This window comes from Pteropus alecto, unplaced genomic scaffold, assembly GCF_000325575.1.
Source record: "Pteropus alecto unplaced genomic scaffold, ASM32557v1 scaffold45, whole genome shotgun sequence".
Taxonomy (NCBI): domain Eukaryota; kingdom Metazoa; phylum Chordata; class Mammalia; order Chiroptera; family Pteropodidae; genus Pteropus; species Pteropus alecto.
The window spans coordinates 16,127,345-16,140,059 of record NW_006442491.1 but is presented as its reverse complement, the minus strand read 5'-3'; the positions used below and the strand labels follow the sequence as shown (position 1 = coordinate 16,140,059).

At 38.3% G+C, this 12,715-nt stretch overlaps 1 protein-coding gene across 1 annotated transcript in view; it reads left to right on the top strand.

The window, feature by feature from the left end:
* Nucleotides 1–12,715, top strand: part of ATRN (attractin) — a 140,470-nt gene that overhangs the window by 108,282 nt on the left and 19,473 nt on the right. The window contains exon 25 of the mRNA XM_006921643.3: nt 8,535–8,596. Within this exon, the coding sequence (XP_006921705.1) occupies nt 8,535–8,596 (62 nt within the window). The remainder of the gene's footprint in view (nt 1–8,534; nt 8,597–12,715) is intronic.

Below are 12,715 nucleotides of genomic sequence, written 5' to 3'. Positions count from 1 at the left end.
GAGTGCTCTGTGCACACACACAGGCTTTTGTGCTTGAGATAGCCGCGCTGTTGCCAGTGCAGAGTTCTTAGTTTTTTTCCTCCCGATGCCCTGTTGCTCCACCCTCTGAAAGTCACTGAAATGGTTTCAGAGCATTTCCATCTAGAGAGATCTCTTCCCCACACTTACTTTTAAGAGTACTAATTTTAAGTTTAAGTATCAAAGAGATGTCGATTTTGTACCTGATTTTTTGGTACTCTTTACCTGGGCTGGATCACTCACTTGGATAAGATCCCCTTATGAAAGCTGCATTCAGGAGCACTTTTGAAAATAAACGATGGCGTGCTCACCATTTAGTTTGCCAAGCTTTCCTTGAAGAAGCAGGTAAGTTCTATTGAAAATGCATCTTCTTGCTCTTTGGTATAACTAACTGCAATATTTACAAACAGCGTAACTAGACCTGTAGCATCATGTGTTCTTGGTGTCTTCACGTGATGCTGATTCTCTCTGCACTTGAGACTGTATCTGTGTGTGCGCTGTGTGGAGAGCTGAGCTGGCATCTTCCTAGGCAGATGCAGTCATGTTCTCAAGAAAGGGAGCTCTAAGTTTCTTTATTGCTCTATTTTCCTCAGAGTCTTAGCCTTTCTAAGTTTAGTTAGCTATTAAACACATGCGTGCACACTTAGAGACTGTGTACAAGTTTAGTAAAAATGTAGAAACTTATTTAAGGAAGAGAATAGGGAAATGTCTAAATGATGCAATGTAGGCCATTCAGTTAAATTTCAGTGTGGCTTTCAGTGCAGGCAAAATAACTTTGGTCTTTATCCTTTTTTAAAGCAAAATAACTGAGGAAATCTAATTCTCTACCCAGAAATTCATGTAAACATTGGTGCTTTAAAAATGGTAACGCTAAACTCAAGTTTCTTCACTCTGAACCAATCCCAGGATTCTTTTCCATAATTAGGAACAGATTAAAACCTGTAACCGCTAACTGAGGGAATTCGAAACTAACTGTAAAAATCTTTGTAGATGCAGTTTTTTTTAAAACCCACCCAGACTGAAAAGACCTGTGTGTAGTCGGTTGGTGGGTGTGTTGGGGCCAGTTGGGCCTGATTTGGGTCAGTTGCTCCTGTGGGTGAGCGCCGCTCCCTCAGTCCCGGCTTTCTGAAAGGGGTCCTAGTTGTTCTCCCCAGCAAGCAGGGACTCAGCTTATCCAGGCCCATTGTTTGGAAGGGTAGGTATTTAGGATAGAGAATGGACAGGCTAGGTGGACATCGTGTGAGTTGGGAAGGTGGGAAGTAAAGCTGGGATTCTGGCTTGTTACTGGCTCTGCAACAGAGGTTGTTATTGTAATGTGGAACGAATATTGAAGCCCTCTCCATGCTGGGTGTTTCATCTGTTACTTTATGTAAGAAGCTAGTGTTCACAAGTGAAGGCAACACAGAATTTGTACTGAGAACTGAGCATTCATTTAGAGTTCAAAGTTATGTTTGTGGGCGCTAACAGGATTACTATACTGAGCTAAGGATGTATGAAACTTTTGTTGACTCGGATATACTTTTTTTAGTAAAAGTTTTATTGAGATATAATTCACATGCCATACAATTCACCCATTTAAAGCATACAATTTAGTGGTTTTTAATATATTCACAGAGTTGTGCAACCATGACCACAATCAACTTTAGCATATTTTCATCACCCCAAAAAATAAATCCTGTACCCATTAGCAGTCATTTCCCATTCCTTCCTCTCCCTAGGCCCTGGCAACCACCAGCCTACTTTCCATTGCCTATTTTGACAATTCATATAAATTGAATCACATAGTATTTGGTCCTTTGTGACTGGCTTCTTCACTTAGCAAAATGTTTTCAAGGTTCGTCCATATTTAGTATGTTTCAGTGTTTTATTCCTTTTTAAGATTGAATAATGTTCCCTTGTATGGATATACCATATTGTTTATCCATTCATCTGTTGATGGATATTTGGGTTATTTCCACTCTTTGTTATGAATAATATCAGATATACTTTTAATGTTTGTATTTATTGTATAATAATAATAATGTATATACAAACCTTCTGGTGTTAGATATCTCTACCTTAAGAGTTTTAAGAATTAGAGAGCCTCGAAATACATTTAGAAGTAAACTAAAATTATGAGTCTTTATTTGTTTCACGTAGCATTTAAGATTCTTGTACTACCTCGTGATTTTCATCATGATCATTATTTATTATTCCTTCTTCTTAAAGTCTCCTTTCCTACTTTTCACATGCAGCTTTGGCTACTTCTTCTCAGCTCTTCAGTGACATCATTCCCTTGGGTTTCCTCTGGACTCTTTCTCCCTGGATAGTCTCATCCACATCCTCTATAAACACCACCTATGGCTGGGATGCATAAATCTTCGTCTCTGGCAGACCTCTTTCCTGAGCTCTCCATAGCCAGGACCCACTAGGCTTTCTTTAACATCCATTCATTCAACAGACTTTCCGGCCCAGAGCAGCAGCCATGAACAGACAGCAGGAGCTATGTCAGATGCTAGCTGATGGGGCTGTGCCCCCATGCTCTTGAGGAGAGTATCCCATGTCGCCTGAATCTGAGTGAGGAGGGAGGGGCAACATCAGAGATGAGTCCTAAGGAACATGAAGTTAGGAGGTGGTGATGTTTGGAGTGGGAAAAGGGTGTGTGTCCAATCACTCTCAAGAACTACCAGTTTAGTAGAGCTGAAGTGACAGCCCTGTGAGTAAGATGCTGGAGAGCTAGGCAGAGGCTATTATCGATTGGAAGTTTTAGCTGAGGAGTTTAGCCTGAAAACCACTGAGTCACTGAAATACTTAAAGCCAAAAAGTGACCAAAGATCCATGTTTTTGAAAGACCCTCTGGCAGCAGTTGGGAGAATGGATTGGAAGGAGCCAGGCCCAAGTTGGGGAATCCAGGGGGAATTCATGCGTAGAAACCCGGGGGAGGAGTCTATCTGATGAGCCCTTAGGCATATCCCATAGCAACTTCCTTTCCTTGCCTTTGCTTCCACAGCCATAGACTTATCTGGTTTCTCACTCTGCAAAGATTTCCTTAAGGGCAAGGACGGTGTTTTATATTTCTGTGTCCTGGGTGTCCTAGCATAGTGTTAATCAGTTGTAGACACTATAAATATGCGATAGGTTCATGCGTAGTTGTAGGTACAAGAGCTTTAGGGTTGGTACCAGAACGTTGTTCTTTTTTGTAGCTTTTTAACTTTTTTAAAGGTAGGGACAGCTTTTTCTGATATTGTCAGAATGATTGCTGACCAGTGGTAAGTAGCCAGCTGGGGTTGGAGACGAAGAATTTGTCATCCCAGTCTACACAGTGTGGTATTAAGAGGACTGAATTGTTCTAGGTTGGAATTTTGTCAAAAGAGTTGAGAGGTAGAAGAAAAGAAAGGGAGGAAGACACGAACATCCTTGATTTTACAGAGAGGGTAATTAGGAGATACTGTATATATTGAAATATTTAAGAATAAAGTGATAGGATTTGCTTCAAAATAATATCATGAGGAAAATGAATATAGATGAAACAAGATTGGTTACGAGTTGGTAATTATTAGAGCTGAGTTCATTATACTATTCTCTCTACTTTTTAAATAGTTTAATATTTTCCATTATAAAAAATGAAAAAAGATAACATGGGTGATAGAATAAGAAATAAAGGTCCAAGTATATTACTTACCTTCCTAAAGGTAGTTTCCTAAAGGTAGCCTCAGCTGGGCCTGCCACCTAGGCCAGCTGGGACATGGTACAACTAGGCCAACTGGGAAGTATCTCGGAACTGACTTTCTGTTTTACTTTTCAGGAAGCACACAGCATTGTACTAAGGTTTTACCAGTTATTGGCCACTGTTGGGCAATCTCTAGGACAGTCAGGCATCAGGGGCAAAACTTCTGTAGCCCAACACACCTGAAAATGGCAGAGGGAGCTACTGAGAGTTATTGACTTCACCCCAAACAGAGGTGCATCAGAGGCCCGAGGACTTCTTCCCATGGGCTGTGAGGCCTGGGAAGCTACTGCCCATGGCTGTACTGTCTCCTGCAGCTGTTGTGGGTAATAGGCACATCTTCTGCCTGTATCCATTTCCTGTCTCTGTTGGCATCTTTCTGTCACCATCACCCTCAGGGAAATGATATAGAATTTACCAGAGGCACAGAGAACAGTGATTTAACTATACTGGAAGATGGGAGAGGGGATGAGGGCTTAAATCACCTTCTATTATAGTAGGAGGTCAGCAGGTGATGCCTAAAATGGCTAACTCAAGAAATAACAACAAAAAAACTAGTGATAAAAAAGTAACCCCCCATAAGAACTAAAAAGAATTTTAATTAAAGGTGGAGCCCTCTGGAGAAATGAGGAGAGGAGAGCAGGAATCAATTAGCCCTTTGGTACTTGTTGATATTTCAACAAAGTGTATGTAGTTCTTAATGTTTTTAAAATTATTAGTGAACATGATAAAATGGAAGAGGAATTCTGGAGAGTGGTGTAAAGGAATGGCTGAAAGGAAACTTGGGGAAGAAAGCACAGCAGTATTGAGGTGGGAGGCTGAGAGTGGATAGATGGTGAGTTTTAGCTTGCATGTCAGGAATGAGTGGCTCAGTGGTATTCACCAGCCTGGAGGCTCTGACTAGAGCTTGGGTATGCAGTTTCTGTGCCAAACCAGCATTAGGTGGGTAGTGTGTGAGGCCAGGTGATGGGCACTAGGATCCAGTCCAGGGCCTGTGGTCTCAATGTAGAGTTTCATATAGAACTTCGGGGGTTTTTTTGTTTGTTTTGTTTTAAAGTTATTTTGTGTCATAGCAGAACTCAAGGAGGTGTCAGCACTAGACCTAGGTTAGAATATGCTCAGCCGGTGTTCACAGAATCTTCTGTCCTTGGCATAGCTGAGGCCTGAGTGGAAAGTTGTTCATAGACAGGCCTAAATTCTTAAGAGAGGACTCATTCCTCTTCTGGCTTCCAGCCTTGCAGTGTCCAAGACTACATGCAAGATTGGCATGGTGAAGCCAGGAGCCCGGCTGGCAGCCATGGCCACTTAGGCCCTTTCTGGTCCTGATGTGAGATCTTCAGCATCTGCAGAGCCTGGCCTCTTAAGGAGAATTGAGGAGCAAAGGGCTCGTAGTCGCAGTGGGCTCCCAGACCAGGTGGAGCTGAGCCCTGGTGGAGCTGCTGGTCTCAGGGGGCCATGGGAGCAGCCTACAGAAATTCTCCCAGGCACACACAGATCTTGGGTTTTCTCAGAGCCTGATGGGTGCTGTCTCAAAGCCAGGAAGCTTCACCTCACAAGGTGGCCAACTGTCCTTTCCCATCATTCCCCTGTCTTGCATGCTCATAGCAATAAAGATCGTTCTTGGTGGAGAAGATAAAGGCAGATTTCCTCTTTCATACCTTCTATATTAAACTGTGGTCTGACCCTAGTCATTTCAGTATTCATCCATTCATTCACTTAAGTTTTTGGGTACCTACTTTGTGGGTTGCACATACTGGATGCACAATACAAATGTTAAAAAAAATTGTGGTAGTTAAGTAAGAAATGTCTTATTTTTCTTATTTTTCGAGTATACTTGGGCTCAGCCTCTACTCACCATAGTTGATGAGAAATTCATTCTTAGCCTGTTTTTACAGAGCCCTATCTCCTCCTCTCAGCGACATGTAGAAACCTTAGGGCTTAACTGAGACCAGAGATACGGGGAAGGCCCTCCATTCTGCATTCACTGACTGCTGCCCAGTGCTCTGGCCCATGGCCATGAGGTTTGAAGGCACCTGTCCTCACTCCCACGTGTGAGTGGCTTGGGCACAGAAGAATCACAGAGGCTCCGAGGACCCTTCCCCTCCCACAGGAGATCAGCGCACAAATGGAATCCTTCACTTCAGATTTTTTTTAGCATGATTTAAAAATACTCCAGAGTATTTTGTAATCCTATTCAGAGTATTTTGAAGGACTTAATTGAGTCTTTATCCTTCATCTCTCTTCGGTTTATAATCCTTCCAAGTCTTCGTTTGTCAATGGTTTTGTTTGATCAGTTCTCCAACAGCATTTTCACTAAAATCTTGTCTTTTACAAAATTGATTTTGCAGTTGGCTTGCATCATCTGACAGTTTGTGAGTAGGGACTGCCCAATTCATGCTTGTTGCCCCAGTGTAATTTTTATTAGCACTCCCCTTCACTCAGCATTCTTAGTTTGGACAATAAGTTCATCACCCTATCAACTAAACATTAATCAGCAAAGACTGACACAGCGGGCGGGGTGTTAAGCAGGGCTAAATGTTACTTAGTCGTCAGTCTATTCATAAACATTTTTACGTTATGACTTTTACTTCCCTAGGAAACATTGTCACTGTAGGGACTTAGATGATTAACATGCAACAAAAGAGGACCCTTTTTAGAGTAATGTAAGTCTTGGAGACCAACCACACTGGCAGCCAGTTTATATAGGTTTGTATGATTTTAAATTGGACGTGAATGTGGTGTAGCCCTGTTTCACCAAGAAGCCATGCTAATGGTTGGGATCCCAATGTTGGGAGAGCTGCCTGGAGGAGTATTATGTGGCACAGGTCACAGAGACACCTGATAGGTCCTTAGAAGGTGCCATTGGCATTCAAACTTTTTGGCATCTCACAATAAGTAAAAACATCTCAGATTTCTTCAAGTCTAAACACTGAGGACATCCTAATGTTTTAAAAAGTTAAGCTCTATAAACAGAATTGAATGGACTAGAGCCTGTTTCCTTCTCCTTTATGTGTTGTAACTTGGAGTCTTCATTCCTCAAGATTGAATAACTTTGTTTATTGTCCTTCTCCAGTCTTATTAAAAAGTTTTTGAGGAGAGGGGGGCTGGGAGAATGGGGTGAAAGGTTAAACAAGTACAAATTAGTAGTTGATAGTAGTTGATAGTTGGGCATGGGGGGCATGGAAGAGGGAACGTAGTTAACATTAATATGATGGCTAAGTGCAGGGCCAGGGGAGGGAGGGAGCAATTGGGATCGTTTTATGACACTATAGATGTCTAAACAATGTACTATATACTTGAAACTAATTTAAATAAATTTATTTTTTACAAAAAAGCTTTTATGTGAGGACTGTAGCCATATTCTCAGGAGCCTCCTTATTTAGGACTGGTTACTGTAATAAATGAAGGAAAAGCAAGGAATGTGGATTTCTTTATCTATGATATGTTATCTTTGTATTTCTAATTATAAGTGGTGGCTAAAGGGAAGACACAAAATCTTCAAATTATAAGACCCATAATATTCTGTGGCCTAAATAGGTAGTATTGGTACTTTATTTATGGAATATCAACAAGAAAAGACCATCAAAAAGGCAAACAGTGGAAACCACTTCTGCCTCTCCGAGTCTGGCTGTAAAAAGAATGCAAAGCATTAAATTGTTATGATGCTGGGGCCTGGGCGTAGCACTTTTACCACAGGATGGGAGTTGCTGCCTGACAAATATAGGCAGGCGGGTGGGGTTAGGAAAAGATGCTAATCATTTACTTCTCTGATTCTGGTCATATTTGTCTGTACTGGAACAGTTATCACCTTATTCAGTAATTGTTTCATCCATAGTATCATTCTCTCTCCAAAGAGGGCTGTGTTTTCTTTCTTTCTTTTTTTTAAAAAAAGGAATACACCATAACATCTGGCTAAGACTACATGTATAGTAGATAATAATTATAAGGATACAGTTGTCATACTTAGTAATAAATCCTGCAAATTTTTTATATCCTAATATCTTTGAAATCAAGATGAATCTTACAGTCAGTTTTAAAAGCATTTAGGAATTTTTTATATTCTTGATTTAAAAACTATTAACTGTACAATGAAGTTATTTAAGTTCTAGCTTATGTTACATTGAATGTCAGGTGATATTCAATTTAGTAAAATTGAGATGCAGTTAAACAAAAGGACAATATCTTGAAGTGAGTACACATTGAGCACATAAATGTCCAAGTAATGAAGAACACAAGGTGAAGCTGCCCACCTTGTCATAGACCAAGAATTGGAATCTGAAGCAAACCAGGAGAGTATTTTGTCTGAATAAAGCACAAAGAGGTAGCAGGCAAACTGGCTTGCCTGTCATTAGGATTTTCACATAGGAGTCTGACGTCAGGCTCTTCAAGGTCAGGCTCTAAGAACTTAGATATGGTGTCATGAGCAGAGGGGCGCTGGAGGAGGTGTTCGAAGCCTCATTTAACGTCGTTGATGAATTCTGTGACTTGAAGCAAAACAAGGTGTAACAAAACCAATTTTACCATAGGCTAATTGATATATAAACAAGACTTAAGTTCTTACGGCTATAAGGAAACGACGTTGAACAAAATGACATTATTTGAGGACCTGCTGTAATGCTTTTTGGTTGGCAGTTAACCAAGAAAAAAAACTAACAAAATGAGATACTTTTCCTCAAGTGAAAAAAATTTTGTTAATCTTTTCTTTAAAATTTAAAGTATGTCTTTCAGCTTAACTCTTGAACCGAGAAGGCTGAGTTAATGGTGCTATTTTGTAACCCGCCTAACCTCACTACCTGTTTTTCTGTCACAGATTGCCTTCTCCCAGCACAGCAATTTTATGGACCTGGTACAGTTCTTCGTGACTTTCTTCAGGTAATTTCACTTATACAAACTATAACTGTTCTTTAATTCAGGCACTTAATTCCATTCATTATCAGCTCATAAAGATAAATGAATAATCCTATATTTGCACAACAGATCAAACTAATTGTATTTATATTCCTGAAAAATTACATGTCAGTAATATAAATTCATCCTAATCTGATAAAATGAAAACATGTACTTTGTATGTTCTGAATTTTTGAGGCAGCTTTTCATGTACCTATACTAAAATGTAAATAATTTGGCTCTTCGTGTGGGGTCTGGGGTTGAAACAACAATTAATAATGATTACTGTTGTGTGCTACATATGTGCTTCCTCTTGTTCAAGAGATGAGTCAGGTGATTATACAGAGTTTTAAAGCTATAATGACTTGTTAGGCCCCTAGGATTACTTTTATTATTATAGGATTTTTCCAGTTTAATTTTATTTTTATGAAAATAATATATACACATAACTGGAGAACACAAGTGCTACAGTGTTTATGAGAGGAAGTAGCAGCATCCTGCCCCCACCTTCCCAACCCTCTCCTCCCCAATTTAAATTGTTTTAGCTATGTTTTGCTTCTCCGTGCTTACACTATTTCTTGATTTTTCAGTTCTGTTATCTTTTGATGTTCTACTGTAGAAAATGAGGATTTATTATCTTATGTTACCTCACCCGACAACTCTCCCACACCCCAAACATAAAATCTCCTTCCTTCCCCTCAATGCTTGGCTAAATCAGTCATCTTTCTTTATATAATTATGACCAGAAAACTCCTATTCACAGCTGAAGTGAACTATGATTATACTTCCCCGTTTTTTGGATGAGGGATCACTCTTTGCTTATTCTAAATGTATTTGCCATAGTTTTTTTTTTTTTTAATGGTTTTCTGTGTAGCTACCCTTGATTTATTACGTACTCTGACAGAACTGAAAAATCTCCCAGTTTGGTCAAACACAAGCAGGTGCTCTCCATTTTAGTTTCCTTTGGAGCTGTCTGCCCTAGAACCCTCCAGACTGCTGCTCCCAGGTGCACTAGTTCTTGAGGCCTGCTGTACAGCTGTCATGTTGGGAGTTTCCATTGCCTTTGTCTCACATCGAAATTTCTGTTTCCCAGATCTTATGTCTTCATCTCCCTCTTTATTCCCTCCTTTTATTGATCCACAATCTCCAGTAGGTTTTTGAGAACAGGTTCAGGGGAAACTTTTCTGTTACCTTCCTTGTCTGGAAAATGTCTTAATTTTACCCTCATGGTTAACTGAAAGATTGAATACAGAATTCTAGGTTGGAAATCATTTTCTCTTAGAATTTGAAAGGCATTATGCTGTTTTTTTCTGGCTTCCAGTATTAATATTGAAAAGGCTAATACCATTATAATTCTCACTCTTTGTATGGAATCCATTTTCTCTCCTTGGAAAATTACATCAAAGATAATATAAAATTACAGGAACACTTAAAAATCATACATGCCTAGCCCAACGAATTATTGCAAATTGAACATACTCATGTAACTACTACCCAGAACAAGAGATATAATATTACCAGTACCTTAGAAGCTCCCCTGTATTTCCATCAAGCACAACCCCCTCACACTTCCCCAAAGGTAATTATTTACCTGACTTCTGACTTCTAAAACAAACCATATATTGCATTTGCCTATATTAAAAATTTATATAAATTAAATCACTTAAAACAGAAATTTTAAAACAATTTGGACTGGATAATGAAGAAAATATTATGAACTTGTAGGATGCTGTTAAAGTTGTACTTAGAGAGTGTAGCTTTAAATCTGTAATTCTGAATCTTAGCTGCCTGGTAGAAGTACTTGGGGGAACTTTTGATGCCCAAGCCATATCCCAAACCAGTTACATCAGAATCTCTGGGGATGGGACTCAAGCATTTGAATCCCAGCTGATTCCAATATGCAGCTGAGGTTGAGAATCACTGCTTTATAAAGATATATACTGCAAAGGGAAAAATACCCCGTTCAGTAAATCAGAAAAAGAACTAATTAAACCTAAAGAGAATAGAAGGAATGACTATAAATAGAGCAAAATTGATTTAAGGGAAGAAATACAATAGAGAGGATTGAAAGAACCACAAGTTAGATTTTTAATAGGAATAAGAATAATGTTGATAAGCGCCTGGCAAGTTTGACCAAGAAAAAAAGCGAGAAGGTATAAATAATGTCAAAAATAAAGAAGGGCATTACTCCAAATCCTGCAGACATTTTTTTCTCCAGAAGAGTACTTTATGAACAACATCATGAGAATAAATTTGAAGATGGAACAGATGGTACGGAACAATTTTTTAAAAACTTATACAATTTACCAAAACTGACACACAAGAAATGGGAAATCTAAATAGTCCTGTATCTGTTTTAAAACACAATACATAATTTAAAATTTTCCCGCAAAGATAACTGTAGGCCCAGGTAGCTTCATTAGTAACTTATACCCTTTTCAGGAAGAAATAATATCGATGTTAACCAAATCTTGTAGAGAATAGAAAAAGAAGGTATACTCCCCAACTCATTTTATGAATTTAGCACAACCTGACAAGAATATTTTGAGAAATGAACTTCTTCATGAAGGAGGAAGCAAAAATCTACCAGTAATATAAAAAGACTACTACATCATAACTCAGTTGGGTTTATTCCAGGAATTTCAAGGTTGATTTAGCATCAGAAAGTCAATCAATGTAATTGATGTTAATTGCATAAAGGAGGGGAAGAATATGATCATGTTAATCAATGGGAGAAAACATTTCATAAGATTTAATATCATTCATTTAAAAATCTTAGGAAACTAGGACTAGAAAGAACCTTCTTTAAATCTGATCAAGGAACAATATATAAAGCCAACCATATTATTAATGGTAAAATGTTTGAAGCTTTTCCTTTGAATTTGGGAACAAGACAAAGATGCCACTGTCACTTAATTTCATTCCACATTGTGACAGAGGTTCTAGCCGATATGGTAAGATAGGAATAATAAATAAAATACATAAGAATTGGAAAAGGAAAAATCATCACTACAACATGATTATATTCATAGAAATTAAAAATAATCTAGAGGTAAAGTATTAAAATTAATAGGTGAATTCAGCAAAGCTGCTAATTACAAGAGCAATATTAAAAAATCAGTTCTATGTTGTTCAGAGGCATACATCTTTTGCAGCTCTTATCAGTAAGGGTAGATGCTGGCATGAAAACCATACAATTATATTTCCCATAGGAGGCCATAAGGTACCCTCCTCTGCTCTCTGCCATGAAAGAAATCACTTCCTTAGTGATGCTGGGAAACAGATAGCCTCGTGTCAAGAATCCTCTACATACTGACAGGCTCACTTCTACCTGCTGTAAACTGATGTGGTTGAGAAAGAGAGTTGTCACACGACCAAATTATACTTTTTGATATAAAGCTCACTTGTAATAGGTTTTTGTTTGTTTTGTTTTTACTTCAGTTGCTAGCGTATTTTGTTCCTCAACATGTAGGAGACCCAGCATCCTGTATAGCCTTTAATTAGTTTATGGATAGTGATATCTTTACCGAGAAGCAACTCGTTGCATCTCTTGCAATCTCGGAGGGAGATAACAAGAATTCTAATAAAAGTATACTTTTTAAAGTGGAAAATTAGCATGAAGACAAAAATTCTTATAAAATACTAAAAGTAATTTATGTTCGTAGTACAACTTCAAACGACATAAAAATAAAGTAAAAATTGAAACTTCCCCTAATTCTACTCTTTAGAAATTACCATTGTTAATATTTTGTTTTTATGTTTCCATACTTTTTTCTCTGTATACACTGCATATAAATTATGGTTTTTCTGATTCTTTGATTTATAAAATGGGCTATCTCCAAGTTTTGTAACTTGCTTTTTTCACTCAGTATTCTGTGGTTTTTCTCATGTGGAAGTTTAAAACAGCTTTTCCCATAGTATGAGTTCAATATTTTATTAAACCATTCCTCTTTTGACTGACTTAGATTATCTTCAACTTTTGTTGCATATGTCTGCATTTTTCTATAAATATTCTCTCTGAGATTTTTTTAATTTTGTAATTACTATATCAAAATGTGAAAACACTGCCAGATAGTCCCTCAGAACAGTTGCATGAACTTGCAC